This window comes from Sciurus vulgaris (assembly GCF_902686455.1).
Source record: "Sciurus vulgaris genome assembly, chromosome: 15".
Lineage (NCBI taxonomy): Eukaryota > Metazoa > Chordata > Mammalia > Rodentia > Sciuridae > Sciurus > Sciurus vulgaris.
The window spans coordinates 89,202,934-89,229,513 of record NC_136476.1 but is presented as its reverse complement, the minus strand read 5'-3'; the positions used below and the strand labels follow the sequence as shown (position 1 = coordinate 89,229,513).

Genomic DNA, 26,580 nt, shown 5'->3' with positions numbered 1-26,580 from the left:
GGTCCATCTGCCCTGATATTGGGGAAGAGCCGTACGTAGGCCCTTCCCCTTTATCCCTTATCCCAACCTCTTAGGGTACCCAAAATGGACAAGAGTGAGGTGCACACATAGCCCCACTGGGCTCAGCTCTGGTCCCCAATGGAGGGGGTCCCCAACAGCTGTTGGTCTCAGATGATCTATGTCCACCCCACCATCTGGGGTCTTCCTGCTCACTCCAGGGTCATGGGCAGCTCACCAGGAAGCCTCCAGGATACTGGGGACCTCTACCAGCTAAGCTTCCCAGCTGTCCTGACCCAGCATTGTAGAAGGGCATGCTCGCCAGGATGGGGGACAGGCTTGCCTGTGAAGTTGGGTGTGGGGACCAAAGCAGGCATCTCTGACCCTTTTCACCAGCCCCAGGTGTCCTCCAGACCAGGCTCGGAGCCTGGAGCTGCGGGGCAGGCTGCCTGTGACGTGCGTGCCTGTGGAGTGCATCCATGTAAGTAGGGAGGTTCTAGCAGCAGAGGCAGGGGCTGCCCAGAATCTCTGCCCTAGGATTCTCTGCAGACCCTGGACAGTGGCCAGCAGCCCAGGGCTAATTGTGCTTCTCAGGTTGGGTGTTTAGAAACAAGACTTTGCTTTGAAATGTAAAATGGTCCATGGAGACACACTGTCACACTGCCATGGCTGGAAAAATTCAGTGTAAAAACAGGAACTGGTATCCTCTGACATCCAGAGTCACTGGCGGTAGGTAGATCCTGCCCACCGGGTCTGCCAGCAAGGCCTTTCCCCACAGGCCTGGGGGCTGCATACCCCCAGCTCAGCCTCCAAGACCCTCCTCTTTCTTTGCCCTCCTGGAGAGGCTCAGGATAGCAGATGGCAGAGAGCACCCACTGCTTGCCCTTTGCAAGGGCCTCACTGCACGGACCCTGATGCCTCAGAGCCATGCAGAAGCCAGCAGGGGACTGAGCGTGGGTGGGAGGCCACGAGAACACGGCCAGCTGAGCAGCACCAGCAGTGCCAAGCGGGAATTCCCCTGCTCCAGGGTCCAGGTATGCACTCTTCCCCACCCTGATGCACCCCCAGCCCCTCCAGCAATGCCAGAGCATGGCCATACAGGGCTGTGGGACTTGGGTGGTATCCAGTCCCTCTGTCCCCTCCTGGCCACCCGCCGTGGACTTGGGCCATGCCCTGGTCACGAGTTTCGGTACATCTGTGTAGAGATGTGGATGGTACAGATTTGTAAAAATAGGTTAAAAACATTTCCCACTAGCCTCTAGGGTGCCTGGTGTGGTCTCGCGCCTGGCCCTGGGGTGAGGAGTTCCTGCTGGGGTCAAGTCCTGGGAGCCATCCTGAATGGATTGCAGCCTCCCTGGGCCAGGCCAGTGACAGTGTCTCTGCTGCTCCCTCCTGAGTCCTTCCTGTGGACCCCAGGCAGGGCACAGTCCACCTATCTGCCCTGGTGTGGGCTTCTTAGGGTGGCTCAGAGCTGGGTCTCGTCGCGGGTCTCTGGGTTGCAGGATGACAGTCTGTTGCCACAGCTGCTCTTCCGGCTCGAGGAGCTGCTGGCCACGTGGGCCAGTGGGTCGGAGCGAATGAGATACCTGTGGAGCATAACGGCGAGGGCCTTGGGGTGCAGGACAGCCCCACAGCAGACCTCTGCCTGCCGAGTACTCAGGCCCTCCCCATCCTCCTTACCCAGGTGGTCCCTGGCTGCTCGGGGAGTGTGGGGGGCACTTGTGTACTCACACAATGTCATTGGGCTCCAGCCTAGTGTCAGGCGGGGGGTTGATGAGGACGTAGGAGAGGGTGTTCTGGTGATCGTTCATCTCGTCTGCAAAGGACAGGCAGGTGGTGTCACTACCAGCGCCCCATCCTGGCTCTGCGGGGGCCCAGAGGAGCCAGGGGAGCTGAGCATCTTCCCAGCTGGGGCTGGTTCTCCCTGGCACTGCTGGGGACCAAGCCCTAGCCCCTCCCTGCACTGAGCAGGGTCAGCTGTGAGGGGCAGCAGGGTGCTGACTCTCCCCACATCCAGACAGCTGCTTAGTTGAGCAGCCAGCATCAGGTGGCACCTCGGCAAAGCAGGGCCCTGAGCAGAGGCACCCAGTGCACTGGCACACGTGCCTGCACATCCCCGCATGCCTGCACGTACCTGCATGTGCCTGGACACCCTTCATGTACCACAGACAATGCACACTTCTGCACACCTGTCCTCCCACCCTCCCTGAAGAGCCCTACAAGTGCATTGTCCCTGAGGACCTGGGCAGGACCCCACCCCTGGGTGTGCCACGCCCACACCAAAAAGTACAGTGTGTGGCTCACAGGGCAGTATGGTTCTGGAGGAGCACCTGGGCATCTCACAGGTGTCTTGCTCCTGGTCAGCAGGGCACCCTAGCCAAATACAGCAGCAGAGGTGTCCATTAATGGCAGTGGCCCTGAATTCACTAGCCTCAGTTTACCCATCTGATGATGTTGGACAGCACCCTATGGCTTCCAAGGACAGACAGAATGACAATGACCCAGGACAGGGCACCCTCTGCCCAGGGCCCTCCCATTTCCTTCCTTGGCACCATCCCCTCCTCTTGGGCCTGTTGGCCATGGCCACTGAGAAAGGGACAGGGCTCTGTGAAGCCGGGGAGCTGCTGGGGAGCCAGCCAGCCCTGGGGTGCAGCATGTCTGCTCTTGGAGCCGGAAGGCTTCACAGCTGCTGCAGACACTGGGGTCAGCGCTTCCTCAGCCCTGGGCACTGAGCAGATAGCGGGGTGCAGGCTGAGGTCGGCTGCTGGGCAGCCTCAGCCAGGAGGCCAGCTGTGCCGTACATGCCATCGGGGGACAGGCCAGCTGCAGCTACGCCCATAGCTGTGTCTGTGGGATGGGTGGCCTGACTGCCCTGCATGGGGCCAGCTGTCCCAGGAGCACGGCTGTTTCTGCTCTTCCCAAAACCCATGGTTGGGGTCCCTGGGCCCTTGGTGCAGGGCGCTGGCCTGATTGATGTGGCTTTGTGCTGGAGGCTGAGAGGGAGGCATGGTCTCCTGGGACCAAGTGCCTACCCATAGCTCTGAGGTGGGACAAGCACAGGGACAAGCAGTGTGGCAGTGGGTGACAGAGATGCACTCAGACCACAGCCATTGGCAGGGTGCCACGCTGTGATATGCACCCAGTTGCAACTCTAGAATCAAGGGGCCACCATAGTGCTCACCCTGCAGACCTCTGCCCAGCAGCTGCACCTTCAAGGGTGAGCCTGGGCCCCAGGCCCATTTCTCCAGGGTGTTTCTGAGACCAGCAAAGCTCAAGGCAAGGCTGAGTGGGGCCTGGCTCTGTACTTGCGGTGCTGGGTGGAGGTGGGGTTACGCCAGGCTCCAGGCCAGGCAGTCCTGAGTTCTTACTGGCCTTGTGGGGGTAGGGAGCAGACGCAGGTGTGGCTAGGGTGGGGTGGGGCCTCTGCTTCAGCTCCCCTGGAGTGCTGGACTCCGTCAGGCCCTCCTCCGTGTCAGGTCACCAGGGTGCTCTACCTTCTCCCTCCCTCCTGCCCCCGCCTGGGCGTGCACATGTGCTCCTGCCCGCATTCCCACACCAGCCTGAGCTCACCACACGGAGCCTCTGAACTGGGAGTAGCTTTTGTGCCTCCTTCCACGGGAGGCTCGCTCTATCTCCTCCCTCATCTGCACACTGAGTGGCCTGGGGTCAGTGGCCACCTTGCCTCCAACAGAAGGAGACCCCTGGCTTTCCCCTCCACAGCCCCAGCGCCATCACCCTGACAAACAGGCAGGTGATGAACAGGAACACTGGTGAGCCTTGTGACCGTGGCAAGCCCAGAGCTGCCCAGGAGCCACGGCAGCAGGCAGTTAGCAGTGTGGCCCGGGTCCAGGCCTGCGGGGCCTGGCGGATGTGGTGCAGGGCGTACGTAAGGGAAAGCACCACCTGGGCTCTAGCCTCTGGACACCCAGCACCACCAGCAGCCTTGCAGACAGGTCTCGCCCAAGCTAAGGTCCACCCAGCCACCTGTGTGGAGGGGTGGCACCAGGACAGGTCTGAGACTGCCAGAGGAAAGGGTCCAGCTGGAGGCCATGGCCTGGCCTCTGCCCTGAACCCTCGGGTGGGTGCAGGGCTGTGGGGAGTGGGGTGCCCCTCAGCACTGGAGGACCCATATAACAACTGAGGTATGGACCAACTTTGTCCCAACTAGGCTGGAAGAATGTCTCTCTTGGGGTCCCAGCAGGGAATGGATACCAGCTGTCCACCTGGGTTTGGGCAGTTCACAAAGCCTGTCTGCACCTGCAACTCCAGGCAGAGCATCCCCAAATCCCCACACACATCCGGGCATTTTCCAGCCCAGGCTTCACCCAGCCTCTGTCACGAGGGCTCAGGACCCTGGCTTGGGCTCAGGGGCCTCTGACATCTCATGGAACTGGCCAAAGAGATCACTGTGGCTGGAATGCCCAAGGCAGTTGGCAGGCTTATCCTACAGGGCAGAGCGGGATGGAAGTACTGGAATGAATCCTCAGAGCTGGGCAGGCCCGGTCCTCCTGACCGTGACCAGCACAAACCCACAGCTTCACGCAGCCCAGGGGGACGAAACGTCCAACTGCACACTTGTGAGGCCCTGCCCGAGGTGGGGGAGCCTGGGACCCTCTCATCTCTCCTGTTCTCTGCCTGGCCCAGCCAGGGCAATGAAGAGTTGGCATGTCCCCTGTGTGGCAGTCAGTGTCCACTAGAGCAGAATTACCTTGCAAATATCCCAGGTTTACCCGATTCATGACATCACTGGCTGTTAAATTTGCTACGTCCTCTACAGAATACACGGGAAAGGCACAGACAGAAACGGGGCAGGGGCGGGGGTGGGGGGGAGAGAGAGAGAGAGAGAGGTCAGCAAGCAGTGGCATGGCGGGCAGCACTGGCACAGCAAGGCAGGGGCAGCGCTGCAGGCAGCTGCACATGGGGGCCATCCACAGAGGGATGGTGGTGGTCAGCAGTGGCCACCTCGAGAGCCAGTTGATTACCAAAAAGAAACCAGCCCTCTGTGCCAAGCTCTGGTGGGTGGGCAGGGACACCAGAGGCCAAGGGGCACACAGACAGGGCAGGCACCAGCTCTGGGGTTGGCCAGGCCAGCCGGGACTCTCCGTCTGCCAGTGCATGGATGGGCCATGAGCACTGACCCCTCTATGACCTTGGTGGTCGGACCCCCGGAGACAGTCATGGCTGGCAGTGCGTCCAGGGCATGGCAGAGATGGCCCCCAGTGTCCACAGGCTGGAGAAGGCACTCACAGGACCCTGTGTCCTGAGCCCTGGTCTCCGTCTCCTCAAGCCCATCCCCACAGAGTGGCTGCAAGTTGAGGCAGCTGAGGTGCCTGGGTGTGCACAGCCAGCATCTGACCCAGCCCAGTGACCCTGGGCAACCCCTCCACTGGGAGGGGGCTCAGAGGCCCGACCTGGCAGTGGGCACAGGAAATAGGGGGCCTGAGCAACAGGTGGGTCCCAGGCGGAGCCCGAGGGAGGCTGGAGCAGCAGGGGGCTAGGGGCAGCAATGCGGGCTAGAGCTGGGCCTCGGCGTCCCATGGAGGGAGGGGACGAGCTTCTGCCCTCTGGCCAGTAGAGGGGCTTATGGTCAAAGTCACCAGTGTCACCCCCAAACGTGGTATAGAGTAGAGGGGGCTAGCTGCAGGAACCTGCTCAGAGATGGATGCCTAGGGGTGACCTGAAGCAGAAGTGGCTGCTGGAGGTGCCCTGGTGGGCTGTTGGGTGTCTCCATGAAGACCACTTGCCCACATCTCGGGCAGGAGGCCAGGCCAGGGCTGGGCACTGCCATTTCCCTGCCTGTTTCTTTTCCCCTTGAGAATGGTCCCTGTGTTCCTGCTGCCCAGCAGGGCTGGCCTTGGTGGGCCTGTCTGTCCCTAATGGAGACTATGGGGAGACCTGTCTGGCCCACCCAACCCCACCTCACAGCCACCTCCTCCAGGCTGCAGGCCACCAAGCCCAGTCTCTTATGGATGGGCAAAGGAGGCCCCCAGAGCAGGCGGGCCCTCCCCACGCCAGGGGAGCCCTGGCCACTACACTCCTTGCCCTCTGCTGGGCAGGGCTCTCATGGCCACAGTGAGACTAGAGCTGGCCCTGCAGTAGGGATGGGCAGGATGGCCAGGAAGGCAGCTGGACGGATGGATGGACAGGAGGCCACCCAACCCACCACGTCCATCCTGCCCAGTGCCCTTACCATAGCCAGTGGTGGGCAGCCCCAGGTGCTTCATGCGATTTTTGACCAGCTCGGAGAGCTCCTGGCGCTCGGAGCGCCGGTAGAGGCTGAGCCGCTGCTGGCTGACCCACTCGGCTGCGGGTGCCTTTCCCGTGTGCTTGGTGCCCCTGCGGCTCAGCTTCCGGGCCCACTGCAGGCTCTTGCGCCGCAGCAGTGGGTGCTCAGCAGGGTCGCCACCACCCATGTGGCAGCCGTGGCCGCTGCCAGGAGCAGCCTGCATGCCCCAGGGCCCTTTGACTTCCCGTGTGTCTTCACAGTCCTCCATGTTCACAGAGACCTGGGACTGGGCAGGTGGGCAGAGTGGAGCCACTTGGGGCGGCAGGGAAGGAGAGGATGGGCCCAAGGTGCCAGCGCCTTCCTTCTGCAGCCAGGGAGGGGTGTGGAGCCGTTTCCTCCTGAGCTCAAAACTGCCCAGCCTACTGACCCTGCCCCAGGTCTGGCCCTGGTCCTGTCCCCAACTTGCAGTGGCTGAGGCCAACTGCCTTATTAGCCTCTCTGGGCCCTCATCTCTATGGGTCTGGCTGAACCCTCTGGGTCCAGCATGTCCTGACTTTTTGCCAAGGGATGGTGGCCCCTCCTGTGCCTCAGTTTCCCCATCTGCAGATGGGGCATAGTCCCTCTCAGTCACATCCCTGAGAAGTTAGTGAGGGCCAGAGGGAGTGTGGCAGGCTCCAGGGGGATGTGGGGCAGAAGTGGGGAAGCCACCAGGCAGCAACTGAGAGTCCAGGGGACCTGGGGGCATGGAGGTCAGGCCAGACCTTGGGAGACACGCTGTGGGAACTGGCATGGGACAGCTGGGCTGGGGAAGGGGAGCACCTGGTGTCCCAACACATGGGTGACTCCCTCCGCCTGCTCCACACCTATACAGGAGGGGGTGACTGCCAAGAGCCCCTGAGCTGACCTGTGGCTGGCATGCACTCCAGCCCCACTCCCTGCCATGTGCTCCCCAAGGCCCCAAGCAGGTGGGGCCGGCAGGACCCTCTCCATGAAGCAGAGGTCTTGACGGTCAGCAGGACAACAAGGGGCGCTCACCTGGGTTCTGAGGTCGTGGGGCTGCAAAGGAAACCAGGGCTGGCTGGGACCCCAGGTGCACCTGCCCAGTCCACCTGCAGTGCAGCTCAGCCCCTCCCCATCTGCATGGAGAACGCCAGGTCAGGGCTGCCCTGGCGCTGCCCACCTCCTCCAGTGGCTCTCGGATGCCTCCCTGAGCTCCCACTCCCCCCGCTACCCAGAAGGAGCAACTACAGAGGTGAAGGCCGCCACACCCCAAGTCCCCAGAACCGGAGATGGGATTGCATGTCTCAGGGCCTCGGGGGCTGCCCATACCTCAGAGGAGAAGACGTGGCACTCAGTCCTGTAGATGCCGATGGGGATCTCTGCGCTGGAGGAGCAGAGCTTCTGGAAGAGGCGGCCGTAGGTGCGGATCCACAGGTCATCCTCTGTGATCTTCATCTGCAATGTGCCTGAGCCCTGAGCTGGGGCAGGACCTGGGCGGTGCCCAGAGCCCCTTGCTCCGGGGCCCACAGGCAGGAGCCACCACCCACCCCTAGGTGGCGCTGCAGCCCGGCCTGGCTGGGACTTACAGCGCAGAGGTAGCCAGAGCCAGGGGTGGTGTCGAGGCCCAGCAGGAGCCTGGTGATGCTGATCATGTAGTCTTTCACAAAGGACTGTGGGGTGGATCTGTGGTGAGGCAGGCACCAGCGCAGGCCAGCACAGGTCTGCAGTGCCCCGGCCCTCTGTGCACCACAGAAGCTCCCTGCCTGGGGGCCAGCACAGAGAGGCCAGCAGAGCTGGGGAGCCGCCTTCACATTTGGTAATGGACATGGCCAAACATGCTAGGTTGGAACAGGATCAGAACCCAGAGTGCAGCCCAGGGCAGCCCCAGGAGGAACAGGACTTGAAGATGCAGAGGTACTGCCCACCGCCCCAGGAGGGACAGGACCAGGGGTCTCCTGGGCCTGTGGGGGGTGACTCGGGAAGGCACGGTTTTCTGGCAGGGAATGGCGGACTCCTGCTGGCGTCTGAGCCCTCCCTCTCCCTCCATGCCGGCTGACCTGATACAATAGTGTGTCCAACATGCTGATGCTGAACACCCGGCCCGCGGCGAAGGGCAGGCGGAACATGAAGGCGAGGTTGGAGCCATTCTCTCGTTCCCGCTGCAGGAGGGAAGGTCCTCAGACTGGCCCCGCCCATGACCCACATGCTTAGGGCAGCCCCGGGGCCAGCGGCACGTGTGTATGCACGCAAGTAGTCGCTGGCCAGCAAGCCTGGGCCCCCAGTTCACACTCAGAGCAAGGGCCCTGGAGTGACCACTGGGGCCCTGAGAAGAGAGGCCCGGGGTGTGTGGCACACCGCCTGTGCCTGCCAGACCTCCTGCCCTTGCCACCAGATCTTTTCTTCTCAGTGCTGGGGTGGAACCTTGGCTGGAGCATGCCCGGCCAGTTCTACCACTGAGCTGCGCCCTCAGCCTGAGTCTCAGTAACTGTCTCAGTTTTTGAGAATGACGGGATGCTGGGCACAGGAACAAGGTATGTGGTGTGTGCCCCTGCTTGTCCCCTGGCTGTGACATTGACCATGCTCCTGGGGCATGGGGATTTCAATATAGCCACTGTGGGTGTCCCAGGCCTGCCAGGACAAGTCACCACCAACTTAGTGGCTTAAAACAGCACAGTTCACCTCTCAAGGTCCTGGAGGTCGGGCTGAAACCCCACGTCAGCAGGGCCTTGCTCCCTCCGTGGCTCCAGAGGCTGCTTCCCTGCCTTCTCTGTGACGTGGGGCACCACATTCATTGGCTCGTGGCCTCTGCTCCATCCCCAGAGCCTGCAGCATAGACTTTTCCACCTCTCTGACCTCCTCCTCCCTCCTGCGAGGACCACCCAGGCCCCTATGCATCTCGGGGCACTCAGTTAATCCCATTGGCAGTCCTTTGTGCCACAGATGCAGACGCTTGCAGGCTCTGGGATGAGGACGCGGACGTCTTCAGGGCCACTCTTCAGCTGCCTGCACCCTGGCGGGGGTCCAGGTGGCAGGACGTCAGCCTGCTGCGGCCAGACATGCTTCAAACGCAAGGAAGTAGGCACTCCCAGAGCTGAGAGGCCCTGGAGGCCGTGGCAGGCGCCCGGGGCCGCCACCTTCCCTCCTGGGAGCCACACGGAAGGGAGCAGAAAGCAGCGGCCACTTGCATTTCCCCCTCACTCCCAGTGACCCAGAGGTGGAGACTGCTGGCAGGAGGGTGTGTGAACCATGAAATGCAGAGGGGGATCCCCGTGAGCCAAGACCCTGGCGTGCCCTTACATCTGCACCTAGGGCTGGACCGCGGGCTGTGGAGGTGGACGGCAAGATTCCTGCCATGATTAAAAAGATGGTTTTGCTTAAATCAGAACAAAATGGGAATTAGGACAGACCCTGGCAGGTCCAGAGAGAGACGGTGAGAGAAAGGCCTCTGATGTGTTCGTTCCCTTCTAGAGCCTTCTCCAGGGTTTCTGAGGAGGAATGTGCCTTTTCTGCACATAGCTCTGCAAAGCTTGGTCCTGGAGGCACGTGTGGGTTTTAGTGGGAGCGAGTGGGTCCTAAGTCTTTCCATGATGGTGAGGATGCAGGGACACACCGCGAGCCGTGAGACCAGCCAGGAAGCTCCAGCTGGGGGCCGCAGCGTGGGGTCCATGTTGCTCAGGCGCTCATTGTGACTTAAGGAGGCCCGGTGCGTCACTTAGAGCCACTGCGTCTTGCCAAGGCGCACACATCTCACTGCCAGAAAGAGCTTCCCCTCTACTTTCCGTGTGAGGCGTAAGGTGAGTCCAGCACGCCACGGCCCAGATAGCATGCCCGTGGGGTGTCCAGGGACCCCATCTGCAGCTCCCGCTCTCTTCCACGCTTGCTGCACCGCTGGGGCTGTGATAGCAGCAGGCACATTCCTACTAGCATAGCCATCGTCAGTTTCTCCGAACCCAGGGTCTCCTGCTGCCCACGGGCCCATCTGAAGCCCTAGGAGCTCCGTGTGTCTGAGGTGGCAGACAGCTGCCTGGGACCCAAGGCCAAACTTGTCCTGGCAGAGAAGCGAGGGCCCTGGTGCATCCCACAGGCACTCAGCAGGGAGAGGCTTTGGCTGCGATCCACTGTCTCTGGGCAGCAGATGGCCCTCAGTGGCCTGAGCCCCCCAGGACCTCCATGCCTCGTGGACCCCAACCTCCTGTCAGCACAGAGGACACAGGGCTGCTTCCTGAGGACTCTGAGGCCACACACAATGGTGTCCTGGCTCCCCAACTGGTCCATGTCACCCGTCAGGGAACCACATGCTGGACCCAGGTGTTCACTGCCCTGGATGGGGATTGGCTGGGTCAGGCAGTGCTCCAGGAGGAGGTGGCTCAGCACGGGCGACATCTGCCACTAGCAGGGCAGTGCAGTCGGCGAGACCTGACCTACTTCTGGCTTGCCATGAAGCTCGGGAAGCACGAGGCCACGAGGAGCTGGGCTGGTCCCAGTGGGGATGGTGATCAAAGGCAGCGCCTGCAAGACTGGTCAGGCCCTGCCCAGTTTGCACCTGGCTGCTGCCCCGTCACACTGTGTTCCTGGCGCTAAGAATCCTGAACCTGGGGAAGCAGTGGGTGCAGAATCTCAGAGCTTCTGAGGCAAACCTTGGGCTCCCAGGGTGTGGGTGCCCTCCATGAACTTCCCCTGGGGCATGGACGCTGAGCCCTGCCGCACGGAGAGCATCTGTGGGCCAGGTGCTGGACACCACAGAGTCCAGGGAACTGGGTGAGCCTCCTGTTGCAGGACCGCTCTGTCAGCCTGGGGGCTGTCCACTGCCCACCTGGCATCCTCTCCCTTCTCTGGTACAGTCAGAACCCAAGGTTCTTGTGGGCCTCTGGGTCTGCAGCCAGGTGCAGCCCACTTGTGTTGTCCATTCAGGTTCAGGCAACAAAGCTATGTCCATGTGCAGTGAGTTCTTGTCCCTTCTGCCTGGTGTTGATGGCCAGGCCTGGCTCAGGTGGGCCGCAGCTTGCAGGTCTTCCTGGGTCAGCCACACAGGCTCCCTGCAGCTCTCCAGAAAGGATGGTGGCCCAGACTGGTGGGCTCAGGGTTTGCACAGAACAGTAACATCAATGGCTTCAGACCTAGGTGACCGTGGCCTCCAGATGCCCCCTTGCCCACTCCCTGGCCTCCAGCTGCCTCACCCTAACTGACCTGTGAGGACAGGTATGCTGCCACTAGCCTGCAGTGTTTCATGTTCATGGCAGATTCCTGTGTCTTCCCTGATGGGTGGGTCCCTGTGTCCCTGGGTCTCACACCTGACCGCACCTGATATCCTCCATGGATCCCAAAGGTGAAGGTGGGAGGAAGTTGGGTCCAGCTCTGACACCTGCTCTGCCCACTGTGGGACCCCAGGCAGGTTCCTTCCCCTCTCTGAGTCCCCATATGCCAGGCCCTGACCAGTCCTAGGACCTCTATGCCATGTAAGGCTACAAACTGAGACCAGTTCAGAGAGCCCAGGGCTGCATCCTAAGAGCTTCATAGCCCTGAGGCCACACTCAGTGGTGTCCCGGCCTCCCCAGCTGGACCACCTGAGGGACCCAGGCCCATTCACTGTCCTGATGGACAGTGGGCCTACAGTCCGGTGAGGGGCTCAGATGGTCCAACCACTCAGAGGGCTCCTTGTGGGGGCTGCAGCTGCACTGGCCATCCCAAGACAGACAGTCTGGGCTCTGGATGGCCAGGACCAGCAGGTGCTCTGGGAAGTGGGCCTATGGGATCCTGTTCCAGGATCAAGAGTCTTCAGCTGGGCTGAATCCCTGGCCTCCTAAGCACGCACAAGACAGAGGCCTGGGCTTCATGGCTGCCGGCCTCCATCCCTTCCTCCTGCTCTCTCCAGACTCCTGGGTTGAGGGCTGGCACTCTGGGCAGGGGCCTCTCACCTTTTCGAGTTTGGAAAGAGCCAGAGAATAGCTGTCCTTGGCACGGAACTGCATGAAGCGCATGTTGGAAGGGTGGGTGAGCTCTGTGGTGATGCTGAGGCTGGGGAAGAGCCTGGGGAGGAGGGGGCAGGTGAGCCTGGCCAGGGTCACAGGGGGAGGAGGGGGCAGGTGAGCCTGGCCAGGGTCACAGGGGGAGGAGGGGGCAGGTGAGCCTGGCCAGGGTCACAGGGGGAGGAGGGGGCAGGTGAGCCTGGCCAGGGGGAGGGGGAGGAAAGGGCAGGTGAGCCTGGCCAGGGTGACAGGGGGAGGAAGGGGCAGGTGAGCCTGGCCAGGGTGACAGGGGGAGGAGGGGGCAGGTGAGCCTGGCCAGGGGGAGGGGGAGGAGAGGGCAGATGAGCCTGGCCAGGGGGAGGGGGAGGAAAGGGCAGGTGAGCCTGGCCAGGGTGACAGGGGGAGGAGGGAGCAGGTGAGCCTGGCCAGGGGGAGGGGGAGGAAAGGGCAAGTGAGCCTGGCCCGGGTGACAGGGGGAGGAGGGGGCAGGTGAGCCTCGTTAGGGGGAGCGGGGGGGGGGGGGGGGGGGGGAGGGCAGGTGAGCCTGGTCAGGAGGAGGCGGGGAGAGGGCAGATGAGCCTGGCCAGGGGGAGGGGGAGGAGAAGGCAGGTGAGCCTGGCCAGGGGGAGGGGGAGGAGAAGGCAGGTGAGCCTGGCCAGGGGGAGGGGGAGGAGAGGGCAGGTGAGCCTGGCCAGGGGGAGGGGGAGGAGAGGGCAGGTGAGCCTGGCCAGGGGGAGGGGGGGGAGAGGGCAGGTGAGCCGGGCCAGGGGGAGGGGGAGGAGAGGGCAGGTGAGCCTGGCCAGGGGGAGGGGGAGGAGAGGGCAGGTGAGCCTGGCCAGGGGGAGGGGGAGGAGAGGGCAGGTGAGCCTGGCCAGGGGGAGGGGGAGGAGAGGGCAGGTGAGCCTGGCCAGGGGGAGGGGGAGGAGAGGGCAGGTGAGCCTGGCCAGGGTCACAGGGGGAGGAGAGGGCAGGTGAGCCTGGCCAGGGGGAGGGGGAGGAGAGGGCAGGTGAGCCTGGCCAGGGTGACAGGGGGAGGAGGGGGCAGGTGAGCCTGGCCAGGGTCACAGGGGGAGGAGAGGGCAGGTGAGCCTGGCCAGGGGGAGGGGGAGGAGAGGGCAGGTGAGCCTGGCCAGGGTGACAGGGGGAGGAGGGGGCAGGTGAGCCTGGCCAGGGTGACAGGGGGAGGAGGGGGCAGGTGAGCCTGGCCAGGGTGACAGGGGGAAGAAAGGGCAGGTGAGCCTGGCCAGAGGGAGGGGCTCAGGGGTCTGTGGTCTGCCATGGTCAGCTGTGGGGCTCAGAAGGCTCGTGCTCAGGTGTGGGGTTCTGGGGGCCCTTGGTCTGCCTTGGGCAGCGGTGGGGCTCAGGGGTCTGTGGCCAGGCCCTGGGGTCAGCCGTGGCTGGGCCAACCCTCACCGGAACATGGTCTGCACGTTGACAATGGTCTTGGCGTCGGCCATGTAGTCCTCCTCTGCGCTCATGGTGCTCTCCTTGTCCACCACCACCAGGTTGTCCGCGTAGATGATGCCACACTGCAGCAGGCTGTCCAGGCTGGGGTGGGCAAGGAGCCGCATGGCCCAGGGACCCAGCCTGCACACCCCTCCCCGGGTCCCCTGGGCCTCCGACCCTCTCCTGCCCTGCCATGGAGGCCGCCTGGGGCATCACCTCCGGAGACCTGTGAGGGAGTGGGGTGCAGCTGTGCCAAGGCCCAGCCCTGGCCGCCCAGAGCCTTACTTGTCCACGGAGCCTTCCATGTAGTAGACCATAGGAAAGCAGCAGATGGCCTCCAGGAAGTGGTGGTCAGGCCTGGGGGGACAACAGAACCTGTGGGCGCCATCTGCTCCATGGCCTACCCCGCCCACACCCGCAGAGCAGGAAACCCCAGAACTGTAGCCCATTGGCCCTGGGAGGCCTTTAGGGCGTGAAGGGCTGTTCTTTGTTTTACCCCAGGGGAACATGAGGCCGGGGTGGGGGGGGGCAGGACTTGCCGAGGCCAGACAGCCAGGACCAGCCCTGGGCTCCAGCTGCCAGGTCCCCGGGTGAAAGGAGCCGCGGGGAGTGAGAGCCGTGGGCCCCGACACTGGAACTCAGTCATGGGGACGGGGGTGAACAGACCCGAGAAACTAGGAGGGGGGAGACGGAGGAGGAGACACGGAAGTAAGACAGGAGGAAGCGGAGACCAGCTGCAGGCCGGGCGGGCACCCTCCCGCGGGCCGGCGGGCGGGGCTCACTTGTTGTCCAGCAGCAGCACAATCGGGTTGAGCTCCTTGCGGGACCGGTAGTAGGCCCGCAGGGGCACGATGAAGTTGTACAGCCCGTTGCCGGCGGTCTCGGCAGAGACAATGATGAGCTTGTTCTTGAACCCGTAGGCCTTCGCATCCTCGTAGCTGTTGTGTTTGCAGCCCTGGGGAGGGCCAGAGCCAGCTGCCACCATGCCACCTGCGTGGAGCCACTGCCAGGCCAGACGACCTAGCAAGGGGTCCACCCATCAGCCCGCATCCCCCCGGGGCCCACAGCAGCCCCGGGCTTCTAGTCTGTCAGAGGCCACAGCTGCGCCCACGGGGCATGCCTCCAAGAGCAGAGCTGGGCTCGGGCCAAGGCAGGCGGTCCCTGAGACACAGGGGTCAGCTCCCAGCTGCAGGTACAGATTTGCAGGCACCCATGTGCACACTCACATTTCCTGGCTCCCCCTAGGAAGCCCGAAGCCAGCTGCCTGACTCAGGCACCTGAAGCCATTCCCAAAACCCTTCCCACTACAAGCAGTCAGCCTCCAAACAGGTGCCCAGCTCCAGGACAGGCTGGGGCATCTTGGCAAGCATGGCACTGCTGGAGGAGGGTGGCTTGGGGAGGGCCCCTGGAAAGCACCCTGGGGGTGAGGACAGGTGACGTGTGATGACCACAGGTTCCAGCCCCAGGGAAACCACATGCCACACCAACACACGAGAGAAGGGAAATGCACGGGGACACCATCTTCTCAGCAGAATATAACAAAAGCCACAACAAGGGCCTGGAGCCTGGACCACCAGCATGGAGGCCAAGACAGCGTGGAGCTCACGGCCCTCCCACGTCTCCCCACGGGGCCTCACAGGGGGAAACAGCTTCCAGCAGACCAGTGTGGCCCGTGGTGTGGCCAGCTGACACCCCAGGCCCGAGGGAAGGCTGAAGGCCCGAGTGCACTTCAGCACATCAGAGTGGACGCTGTACCAGGCCAAATCCTGCCCGGCTCCGGCGACAGGGCGCGTCGCCAGGTGGCTCTCACGCTGCAGAAGCAGGGACTCCTCCAGGAAAAGTGCCTCGGAGGCCGAGAGCCGGGCGGGTGGGGTGGAGCCGGAGAGGCGGGAGGGTCCCTTCTTACCCTGCAGCGAGTCAGCAGCTGCCTCGGAACGTGAGGTGGGAGGGCGGCAGAGCCGGCACCGGTGCCAGGGCCTGGCTGGCGGGCGCCTTACCTTGTCCAGACGCAGGCAGCAGAAGGGCGCCTTCACGGGCAGGAGGTGGCACAGGGTGGGGGAGCTGCCGATGTAGGGCGAGTTGGGGGGGTAGCCCTTCACGTACCTGGGTGGAGACGGCCCTCAGCGTGGCTCTGGGGCCACCCTGGGGCCCCTCGCTGCTGGGAACTCGAGGGCATCCACTCCATCCTGGTCACCCACAGCCAGCCAAGGGGGCCTGCTCTGCTCTAGATCTTCTGCACCTGGAGCCTGGCCTCTGGCCATAGCAGGACCCAGCCAGTCCAGCAGCCACATGATCTCGAGGGCCTGTCCCTGCCTCATGGGTCAGGAGCCCCAGGCCAGGGCCCCCACCAATGTCCTGGGGTGACTCAAGGCAAAGGTGGGTGTGGAGGGGCCCTCACGGCTATTCCCCCACCCAGGGTCACCTTTCTGGGCAGCTCCAGGACTCCCCAGTGATCAGACCTCCGGGGTGGGGCAGGAGGGTAGCCTGTGCCCTGAGACCCCTCTTCTCACATGCCTGGGTCTGGCCACCCATCATGCTCCCTGACACCCCAGCACCTTGGCCAGTGGGCAGAGAGTGGGGCCTTGGGCCCTGCCTCACTGGCTTCCCCTCATCCCTGTCCAGCAGCGCCCAGCACACACGCTTCCCCTAGCTGCCCACCACAGCCCTCTCGCTCCACCCCTGGTGCCTCCAGAAGACAGTCTCAGGGGCCAGCTTGCCTTTGCTCTGCCATGTGGGGTGGCAGAATGGCTCCCTGGCAGCCATACACCATGACCCTGGTAGTGGGCACCCCCTGTCTCCTGGTTGAGGCCAGGGCCAAGTTGCTGAGGACTGACTGGGACTCTACTGACCCCAAGCAGGAGGCCCTGCCCTGCAGTTCCGTGAGGGCTGACCAGTGTGAGGTGCATGATGCGGTGGATGCTGCCTGGTTCCCCGGCTTGTGGGGAGATGGAGAGCAGAGAGCTGCAGTGGCAGAGCTGCTGTGGGTGGTGGGCTGGGGCAGGCCCTGCTCGGGGGTGGCCCTGCCTCTGTGAGCCCCCGGGAGGGCACCCACCCCATTCAGCACTGACCCCCAGCCCTGCCTGAGAAGGGGCACAGACCACAGACCCCGTCAGCAGGCTGCTGCACAGGGAGCTGCCGGCCCGGGGCCTCGCGTGCAGGTAGAGGTGAGGTGCCCGCGCTGCCGTTGCCAAGCTACTGCCATGCCAGGCTCCGGCGTGGCCTTGGCTCCCCAAGCACACCCGCCCACCGAGCTCAGCCCTGCCACAGCACTCACTCGACCACGGAGAGCCCCTCGTCATCTGAGGGCGTCACCTCGTCCTCCGACTGGTCACTCAGCAGGTCGCAGGGCAGCAGGGCGGAGCTGTCTGCCAGCTCCAGGACGGGTGCTATGCTGGGCCGCCGGCTGCCTGAGCCATTCTCCGTGGGCACCGTCAGCCTGCCGCCCCCACCGCCCCCACCACTCTGTGACGGCCGGCACTCTGTGTTCTGTAGGTCCATGGCCACCGTCCCTGGAGAGAGTGGTTGAGCTAGGCTGGTGGCCCCTGCCCACCTTGCTGCCAGAGCTGCCTCAGGGTCCCTGGCTCACGTCCTAACTCCTGTTCTCCAGCTGCGTGGCCTTGGGATCAGCACCTGCTGAGCCTTGGTTTTGCTCTGGACAAGCAGGACAGTGGCCTTCTGGGTGTGGTAGCCCTGGGTGCCCCAGGTCTCAGGTGGCACCACCCAGGTAGCTGCTGTAGCCCCACTGCTGGCAGCCTGAGGGTGGGGGCTCTTGGGAGCCCAAGAGCCTGGCAGCTGGCCATTCTGCTTTGAGGACCAGCCTGGTGGGGCTGTGGGTCACAGGGGAGCAGCAGGACCAGAGTACCTACTGGACTCTGGGGGGCCTGGGGTTTGCCCAGGATGTGGCCCAGGGTGTAGGGGCAGCCCAAGTCACCATGGCTTCCTGGAAGCCACCAGGGAATAACATGCACATGCCAGTGGAGGAGAGGCTGGGCAGAGCAGACCATCTCCCAGTCCTTTAGCAGGCCTGGCCTCACCAACAGGAAGAGCAACCTCCAGGCCTGGTGTCATGGAGACTGTGCACCATACTGACCCAAAGCACAAAGTCGAGACTGTACCCCAACACCCCAGGTCGGGTATGCACTAGGCACTCGATTGTGTCAGCGTGTCACTGCAGTCATTCCCAGGCCAGCCCCGCACGAGAGCGGCAGTGCCCTGGCCTAGTCCACAGGACTGTGGCCTGGGTGGCTTCCTAGCCTGTTCCTGCTCCCTAGTCCCCCAGTTGACCTGGCTGGGAGGGCCCACACCCACCTCAGGTGTCCTCAGAGCCCTGGGCCTACACCTGCAGGAGGCCGATGGGCCTGACCTCAGGCTCATGGAAGTCCCAGGGTAGAAACCTGAAGGCCAAAGCCCTTGTTAGTTCCAACACTGTCCAGCTGGCTCCCAGCCCCCGTGGGCATCAGGGTCTTGGCCTATTCAAGGGCTGTGTGTAAATGAAACTCTCTGGGCCGATGGGACTGCCAGGGACCAGGATGGCCAGCTGGCCTACACCCCAGTGACCCCTGACCAAGACGGCCCACTGGGTGTGTGATCAGACACCCTGACCATGGCCGACGCAGACCCTCAGGGGTCGGGGGGACACCGCCATTTGGCAAAGTCAAACACTGAAGCCCAGTCACCTTGCCCAAGTCAGTGCAGGCCAAGGAAGAGCTGGGTCTGGGGGCTTACCCATGGAGGCGATGATGCTGTGCACCGGCAGGCGGGAGGGCCCCTCGTAGAGGCCCTGCCCCTTCTTCTGCTTCTCCTCCTGCTTGAAGATGAAGGCCGAGTTCTCCTCCTTGGTGATATTGATGTAGAAGCAGGTGTCGGAGGCAGCCAGGATGTGCCGGGGCCCTGGGTTCAGCAGGATGCTCCTGTCCTCCTCGCGTTTCAGCCCAATGAGGCACACACCGTACCTGGGCAGAGGGGCTGCAGCTCCACAGGCTGCCCCACACCTGCCCCTGCCCCCTGCTCTTCCTTTGGCCATCTGATGTGAAACGCCTCCTGGGCTCCTGCCCAGCTTCCTTGGGGCCCGGGGCTCAGGGAACCCACTTGGGGTCAGGGCCCTCCACCACGCTCTCCCTTCATATGGCAGGGAACCAGTGACCCTGGGGTCAGCCTCATGAGAGCCGGATGAGCAATCCTGAGGCCCTGGCCGGCTGTCCCTGCCAGGTGGCCGTGGCCAGGATGCCACACCTCCGGAGTCGCTCTGCCCCCGCTGCCCCAGGGTTCCGGCCACCCTGCCCTGGGCCCAGGTGGAGGATAAGGCGGGCGGGCGTACTTCTTGTGTGCGTGGAAAGCCGCGTAGGTGAAGCTCTTGCCCTGGTACTCGCGGAAGAACTTGCTGTCGCCCATGCGGATGTGGTAGACCTCATTGCCTGAGCAGCGCCCATACATGCGCTGCCACTGCTCCGGTGACTCCTGTCCTTCCCTGCCGGCCACAGTTGGCAGAGACCGTCACCCTCGGCCAGGGCGGCCCTCCTGCCCAGTCGGGGCTGCTTCCCCCGGCCGCCCCCTCCCGGAGTGGAGTCGGAGGTGTGCGGGATGCGCCCTCCTCCGGGAAGCCCCGCCCAGGGCAGCCCCGCCCACAGGGGAGCCCCGCCCCACGCGGGCCCTGCCTTGTCTCCCTGGGCGGCTGGGGCCTGGCTTCGGCCCTGCGGGGCACTCACTGGCCGCGGGACGTGTGCACCAGCAGGGTGATGAGGGTGGAGGTGGCCGGGCAGATGCAGTTCAGGGCCAGCATGGCGTACTTGCACTCTTCCTCGCACACCACGTGGTCTGCAGGGAAGCCGAGTCCACGGTTCCTGCCCAGCCCCCAGACCCATCTTCACCGCACACCCCTGCTCAGCTCTGATTCCAGCCCTCCCCAGAACCTCTGCACGCCCAGCGCCCCAGCCTTGACTGACACTGTGTCTGTCTTCCTGCTTTGCTGAGAGCTCCAAGGCTTGGTGGGGCCCTCACCTGTCCCCCAGGCTGCCGGTCAAGTGCCCCCCTCCCCCAGGGGGTCTGGCATGGGTCCTGCCCATGCTCCTGCCCCTGTCCCAGCCCTCCCTGACCCTGCACCCCAGCCGGATCATCTAAAAAGTCGGGACCCAGTGGGCTCCCCTCCTGGGCCTGCTGTCCCTCGGGCCCCTCCTTGCTCCCGTGGGTGGTACTCCAGCCCCTGCCCTCCCAGGCATGCACTGAAGGGCCCCAGACCCACCAGCAAACTTGACATGAAACTTGTTCTCAGGCTTGAGGATCTGGACGTAGAGGGGGCAGTTGGGTGCAAAGTCCTTCACGGCCCAGGCCCGTAGAATTGTCTGGTGGTCCTGGGGGAGGTATGTTCAGAGTTGGAGTGCCCCGCAGTGAGTGGGGGGTGGCTGCAAGCTGGGAGGGGCTCCACCCCACCGCCTTGGCCATGGCCTCACTCACTGCGGCTGTGCGGTCCACCTCGTTCCGGCTGCTCAGGATGAAGCAGGCCTCCCCATTGTCCATCCTACAAAGTATCAACTGCTAGTGTGGCCAGGGAGCAGTTCGGAGAGGAGGCTGGGCAGGCCCCTGCTCAGATGGTCAGCCTGGCCCCAGCAGTGCCCCACTCCTGGGCCTTCTCGCCTCCCTGGCCTCTCCCCAGCACATCCTGGACCTGGTCAGGATGCCTGGACACCCTCAGGAGTGTTCAAGCTTGGACCCTGGACACGTCTCAGAAGCCAAATGGCATGTGCTAGAGACTCCAGTGGACCAGTGGGGGCACCTGGCTCTTCTAGGCCATGGCCTGATGGGGCGTGTGAAGAACTCTGAGCCTTGACCTGCCTGATCTGTGTGCTCTGGACTCAGCTCCAGCTGTCAGGGGCGGGCAGGGGTGTCCCCACTGAGATGCCACCTCCCTGTGTGCGAGCAACCTGAGCCCCGGCCCAGCTGAGCTGACCCAGGGTATTCAGCATCTGCAGCCCATCCCTGTGCTGTCAACTAGGGCTGGACAGGGCCACAGAAGCACTTGGGGCAGGGACCCCATCTCCTCCTCTTGGCCACACTGTGGTCCTGGATGACATATCCAACCTCTGGTTTCCCAAGAGCTCAGCTGCAGAAATAAGTCAGCTGGCCTGAGAACCAGTCAAATGAACTGTCCTCTCCCCCCGCCCCACCCGCCCCACTTGGCCGACACTTCCTCTCCCACCCGGGGCCTGGAGCCAGACACAGACTTGTAGGGTATGGATGGGACCACAAGGAGCTGTGACCACTGGGGCCCCAGCTTAGGACACGGGCTGGGAGATGAGGGAGCCTGGGCCAGGTGGCCTGCCTGCCCCCAGCCCTGTAAGCCCCACGATGGACATGGGAGGCTCCCGGAACAGGAAGTGGGCACGAGAGCTTTGGGGAGAACCCAGAAAGTGTGCTAGCACATCCTGGAATGTTCTGTGGTGTGCCACATGTGTCACCTGGAGTCACTCTGCCAACTTGTCTTTAAAGCAAAATCCACCCTCAGCCCTCGTGACTCCCCACTGACTCCAGCAACCAGCTCTCCCCCCCTGGTCTATTCTGAGCTCCTAGAACTCTGCAGAGAATTCCCAGACTGCGTGGGGTCACAGAGATCCTGAAGCTGGGCCTGCCAGGCACAGGGAGAGAGGCACCCGGTGTGGGCAGGGTCCCACTGACCTGGGCCAGGTGGTGGCACTGAGCTGCAGCTACCCAATGCCCATACCCATCTGGGCTGCTCCCCCTGGGACACACCCACCTGTTGGCTCCCACACCCACTGTGCCCACCCTGGCTGGCACTCACTTGGCTCGCATGAGGTCCTGGTCCTTGAGGGCAGAGCCCTGGAGGTAGATGACCCGCTGAGACCACAGGGGGATCTGCAGGACCCTGCGCACCTGGACATCCATCTCAGTGGGGCAAAGGATGACCACGTAGTAGTCCTGCTGGCCAGGCGTGGATCAGTCTCTGAGTGGGCTCCTGCCACCGCCAGCCCACCTGCCTTCCTGGTGCTGTCTCACCCAGCACCTCGAAGGACCCCTGCAGACCCTCCCCGAGTGCAGGCTGCCTGCCCCACTGGGCAGGGAAACTGAGGTCTAGGTCTCGGGGTCACGCCTGGGCTCAAGGCAGTCCTGAAAAGGGGCAGGAAGACCCCGAGGCTGGGGAGGACACCTGCTGGCCTCACCTGGAGCCGGGGGTGGGCGTAGAACTCGTTCAGGAAGTCCATGAGCAGGTCGATCTTGAGGGAGCTGACGCAGAGCACCACGTGCTTCTCCGTCTGGGCTCGGTGGCGGCTGTAGTTGCCCCCGGACTTCTGCCGCTCCATCCAGAGGTAGACAAGCTCTTCAAACTGAAGGAAGAGCAGTGCACACAGGCTGTGGGGGGCAGCGAGGGGCAGGCCCTGAGCCCAGGTGACAGCACAGAGCAGGACCGGCAGCTGGCAGGATGTGCGGGGAGCAGGCCAGGAGTCAGAGCTGTGTTGGAGATGGCCCCTGTGTGTGGCACGGGCCACGTGAGGTGGCGGAGGGCGCCCCCCGCAACTCTGCGCTTGGGGCAGCCTGAGACGTGAGTCCAGCTCCTGACCCCAGAGCTGAGGGGTGACTAAAGCCTGAGCTCTGGGCAGTCAAGCCCAGAAGACCTGTGCTCCTCCCGTCAGCTCCTGAGCCTTGTTTTGTGAGCTGACAGCCCACGGAGTGGAGGGGCTTCCGGACAGCTGTGGTGGCCACCCCGGTGTGGGGGCTGTCCTCAGCTGGGAGTGCCTTGGGAGGGGCAAGTCAAGCTGCAGCCTGGAGGTGCCCCAGGTTCACCCCAGTGTGGGCTGCCGGGAGCTGTCCAGGTGCTGACCCTGCTGGCCTCACTTTTCTGAATGACTGATGGTGCAGCCCCCCCTTGCCGACCTGCCCACTTGGGGGACATGTGACTACCTTGCCTGAGATCAAGTCACTGAATGATCTGATGTCACTGCTCAGTCCCAGTGACAAGACCCTGTGGCCTTAAGGCACTGAACTGCTCGGAGGTGCCAAGACCCCGTGTGGTCCCAACAGAGACACCTCCCTGTGGGTGGCAAGGGGCAGGGCTCAGCTGGTGGTCACCCTGGGCCCGCATCCCACCTCCCATGGACTGTTTCTGCATCAACCATGTGTCAATAGCACCGGCCTCCCAGCACTGCCGACGCGAAGGCTGTGGGTGACTGGGTTTGACAGTGACCCCTAACGCGCATCCCTTCCAAACCTCAGGATGCGACCTGCTTTGGATACAGGGCCTTCGTGGATGTAATTGTTAAATGAGGTCATCCTGGATCAGGGTGAGTCCTGAGTCCAATGCTGCTGTCTCGCAGGAGAGGCGCAGTAATGAGGGGGCAGAGTCTGCTGGATGTGGCCATGGGGCACCAGGCAGGCAGGGGGCCTTGGGCAGCGGGGCCTGCAGTAGCCCTCCCTGAGGGACCTGCCCTGCCCACACCTGAGTCAGATCCACCTGCAGGACAAGGCACTCCGGTCGTCCAGCTCTCCGCCTGGCGGTTTGCCCCACTGACACTGGCCCGGCAACATGGGACCCTGAGCCTGGATAGAAGCTTCTGGCAGGTGACGGCCGTCCCTAAGTTCTGCAAGGAGGCTTGAGATTGGCCACCAGCAGCACGCCCCCCCAGGGTCTCCACCAGAAAGTCCTGTTCCAAGGGCCCCAGAACCACCCTCCCCACTGCCAAGACAGTCTTCCCGGGGCACCAGGAGGAGCCCTGTGTGTGGCCAGATCAGCAGCACTGTGGTCCCAGCCACCCTCAGCTCTGTGAGGTACAGGGCTGCCCACTGCCCAGGCTGGGGCCCGAGCCCATCCTCCCTGCGGCCCCAGGAGCAGCCCACTGACTGCTTGGTTGGGACCTGTGGCCTCCAGAATCGAGGGGCCAGGCTCACTGTCTGAAGCCCTGGTGTGTGGCTGTCTGTTTCAGCAGACCCGGGAGACCCCGGGTCCAGGCTGTCCGTGGCAGCTCTGGCCCTCTGTGCGAAGGCTGGCCTGGGCTGGGGTACAGCCCAGGGGTGGCGTGCTGGCCTGGTGTGCATCAAGCCCTGGGTTCCCTCCCCAGCACCCCAAGAAAGAAGGCTTGGGGTGATGGTGGCCTCCTCCCTCTGTGGCTACTGCAGGGGGAGGTGGAGCCCAGGACTGCAGGCTGCTCCCTGGGCTCCTCCAGGCACAGGGCAGGCAGGGCCAGCCCCAGGGCCTGCGCTGCCACAGACTCCACACGCCTCCCGTCCCACCCCTCCCGGCCTCCACGTCCCTCCGCAGCCTCACACACAGCTCGGGCTTCATGATGACAGCCCCTTCCACCCGTGGGTGACCAGCTCCTCTGTCCTCCACAGGCCGAGCTCCGACTCCCCATTCTGAGTGGCTCTCGGCCAGGTCTCGAGGGGGCCTCCCTAGACATCCAGGCCCATGGTCCCCTTGAGGAGTCCCAAGCCTCCTGCCTGCTCACATCACTCCTGGTCCTTCTCATAGCCACCCCTGCTCCTGGCTGTGGCCTGTCACCCCAGCATTGAAGAGAGCCCGACATGGGGCAGGGAGAGTGATCGAACGGGGACAGCATCCAACTAAGGGGAGTGGGCACGCCTCCCGCTCAGGCAAACTTCTGGTGGGGTGAGCAGTCACAGGGAGCCCCATGGAGCCACGGTCCAGCACGGCCCTGGGAAGTGCCAACCCAAGGGCAGCATCAACCTGCCGGGTGCTGAGGCAGGAGGGTTGCACGTTCGAGGCCAGCCTCAGCAACTTAGCAAGGCCCTGTCTCAAAACACGATTTAAGGGCTGGGGAGACGGCTCAGCTGGTAGAGTGCCTGCCTCGCAAGCACAGGGCCCTGGATTCAAATCCCAGCACCGCCAAAAGAAAATACAATTTAAAAGGGGCTGGGGAAGTGGCTGAGTGGTGCGGTGCCCTAGTATCACAGTGAATGAATAAAGTATTAAACTGGATCCAACTTGATACGTAGTTTTTAAAAATCACAGTTCAGTTTAGGGCACTTGCCTAGTATGAAGGGGGCCCTGGGTTCCAAGCCCAGCACTGCAAAAAGACCCCACGGTTGGGTTTCTCAGGGATGCAAGATGGTGTAACTCTAGAAAAATAAATAAAATGTAAATGTATTAAAAATCTGTCTGTGCCGTTCGCAGCAGGAACCCCGAAAGGAACGAGGAGGAGCGTCTCCTACACCGGCCCTCAGCTCTGCAGGATGGGGAGGCAGTGCCTTGCTGAGGAGGACACCTGCCCACACTGCCCAGCCTTGGGCAGTGCTTCCCCAGGACCCCGGCCAGGCTGCCGCCTCTGCTTCATCTGCGCCCTGTCCAGGGCTTGGCTGGAAGGATCAGTGCACAGAGAGTACCCAGGCAGGAGGACGGGGCAGGAGGCCACCAGTGCCCACTATCCAGGGACCATATTGTCCTCCCTGTGGACCACTGACCAGTGACCCCCATGAGCTCACTGGAGAGACAGTCCCTACTCTAGCGCAAGCAGAAAGCCAACGAAGAAAAGCAGCGTTTCCCAGAGCAAGGGACAGGGCGCACTCAGAGAGAACAGGCCCGTCCCTCGGGTCCTGGCCAAAACCCCAGACCAGGACCTCTGACCACCGTTGAATCCAGACGACCCACAAAGGAGGAGTCCCCAACCAAGTGAGGGCAGAGGTCAGGCAACAGCAGGGCTCCGAGCCTGCGAGGCAACGCAGCCCTACAGAGAGTGCGGGGTCCACCGCAGAAACCCAAGCAGCCAACGAGCGGGTGAAGAGGCCACTTCAGTGGACATCAGAGGACCTTAGAGTGCCAAAAGCTAGGACACTGCCAACACCGCCCGGTGGAGGCGGGAGGACAGCACTGCCCGGGTGGGTATGTGGCTCTGCCTCAGATGCCCAGAGGGGAGGAGTCACGTCCACGGCTGCTGAGAGGGCCTGGTGTTAGGTGTCCCCAGCACACAGTAGGCCTTCCATGCAGCCTACTGGGCAAAGCAGAGTGCTGCTGGCCAGAGATGAGGGCGCAAGGCTGCAAGAGGGTGGGGGTCCAGTGTGGAGGGCTGAGCTCAGGGTCAGCAGTGGCCCTTCCAGGTGCCCCTCGTGGCCCTGACACTGCTGCCGTGCAGGGCTGTGTAGCCAACAGGCGACTGTCCACCCTGATAGTCCTCTGCCTCTGTGCAGGTCCTGGGGGTGTCACCCTGGCACCGAGAGATCCCCTGTCTTCCCGAAAGGAAGAGCCAGCTGCGAGGGCTGCACTTTGTCACCCCTGAGCCCCACAGGAGGCTCGCCAGGGACTGCCCACGGTCGGTGTCACCCTCCCAGGCCTTGTGGCCACCCTGGCCCTGAGCCACACCCCACGTCTGTGAGGCAGGACCAACCTGCAGCGGGAGTACCACGAGGGCCACGCCAATCATGATGACCACCAGGAACTGGGACGGCCAGATCTTGGGCGTCACGTCACCGTAGCCCACGGTGGAGAAGGTGACGATGCAGAAGTAGAAGGAGGTCAGCAGGCTGAGGTTCTCGCCCGCTCGCTCCAGGTGCTGGATGCCACAGGTCCTGGGCAGGAGGGAGGGCTGTCCGGGCTGCCACGGAGGCAGAGGCTCTGCCAGCCTGGGGACCCCGTCACCCAGGAGCCTGGGCAATGCATCCCCAGGCCAGTCGGGCACCATGGGGCGGGGTCCAGCCTGGGTACCCCGTGCACTGGTGGACCCTGCCTCCTGACCCTGAGTCTGAGTCTGAGTCTGGGGCATAGCTTGGCACACTTACACTGGCAGCTCACCACCCTGTCCCCCAGACCCTGCTGAAGAGTCTCCCAGGCTGCTGCTAGCTGATGCTCTTGGTCCCTCTAGGCCACGCGATGGCCGCTGAAGTAGCCCTGGCCCAATCTTTGGGCATTCGGTTCAAGTCTGACTCCCTCCTGGCTTTCCCTTCCCTCCCAGCCGCTCTTCTGAGGCCCCTGGAGCCCACAGGGAGCAG

General features: G+C 63.4%; 1 protein-coding gene across 9 annotated transcripts in view; it reads right to left on the bottom strand.

Moving 5' to 3' along the window:
* Window positions 1–222: 222 nt before the first annotated feature.
* KCNT1 (potassium sodium-activated channel subfamily T member 1) overlaps window positions 223–26,580 on the bottom strand; it is a 68,810-nt gene continuing 42,452 nt past the window's right edge. For 5 of the 9 annotated variants that reach the window (XM_079111951.1, XM_079111943.1, XM_079111949.1 and 2 more), the window contains 22 exons: window positions 25,980–26,160; window positions 21,807–21,971; window positions 21,428–21,564; window positions 20,086–20,149; window positions 19,874–19,982; window positions 19,341–19,449; window positions 18,953–19,102; window positions 18,361–18,587; window positions 16,910–17,144; window positions 15,633–15,738; window positions 14,418–14,590; window positions 13,921–13,992; window positions 13,603–13,737; window positions 12,139–12,250; window positions 8,281–8,382; window positions 7,810–7,893; window positions 7,553–7,678; window positions 7,259–7,279; window positions 6,188–6,509; window positions 4,706–4,768; window positions 1,729–1,813; window positions 223–1,583 (listed from right to left, as the gene is read on the bottom strand). In XM_079111951.1, coding sequence (XP_078968077.1) covers window positions 1,463–1,583; window positions 1,729–1,813; window positions 4,706–4,768; window positions 6,188–6,509; window positions 7,259–7,279; window positions 7,553–7,678; window positions 7,810–7,893; window positions 8,281–8,382; window positions 12,139–12,250; window positions 13,603–13,737; window positions 13,921–13,992; window positions 14,418–14,590; window positions 15,633–15,738; window positions 16,910–17,144; window positions 18,361–18,587; window positions 18,953–19,102; window positions 19,341–19,449; window positions 19,874–19,982; window positions 20,086–20,149; window positions 21,428–21,564; window positions 21,807–21,971; window positions 25,980–26,160 — 2,899 coding nt within the window. In that variant the 3' untranslated portion in view covers window positions 223–1,462. Of the gene's footprint in view, window positions 1,584–1,728; window positions 1,814–4,705; window positions 4,769–6,187; window positions 6,510–7,127; window positions 7,280–7,552; window positions 7,679–7,809; window positions 7,894–8,280; window positions 8,383–12,138; window positions 12,251–13,602; window positions 13,738–13,920; window positions 13,993–14,417; window positions 14,591–15,632; window positions 15,739–16,909; window positions 17,145–18,360; window positions 18,588–18,952; window positions 19,103–19,340; window positions 19,450–19,873; window positions 19,983–20,085; window positions 20,150–21,427; window positions 21,565–21,806; window positions 21,972–25,979; window positions 26,161–26,580 lie in introns of those variants that run through there. The other 4 variants (XM_079111947.1, XM_079111945.1, XM_079111948.1 and 1 more) reach the window with 4 other exon arrangements.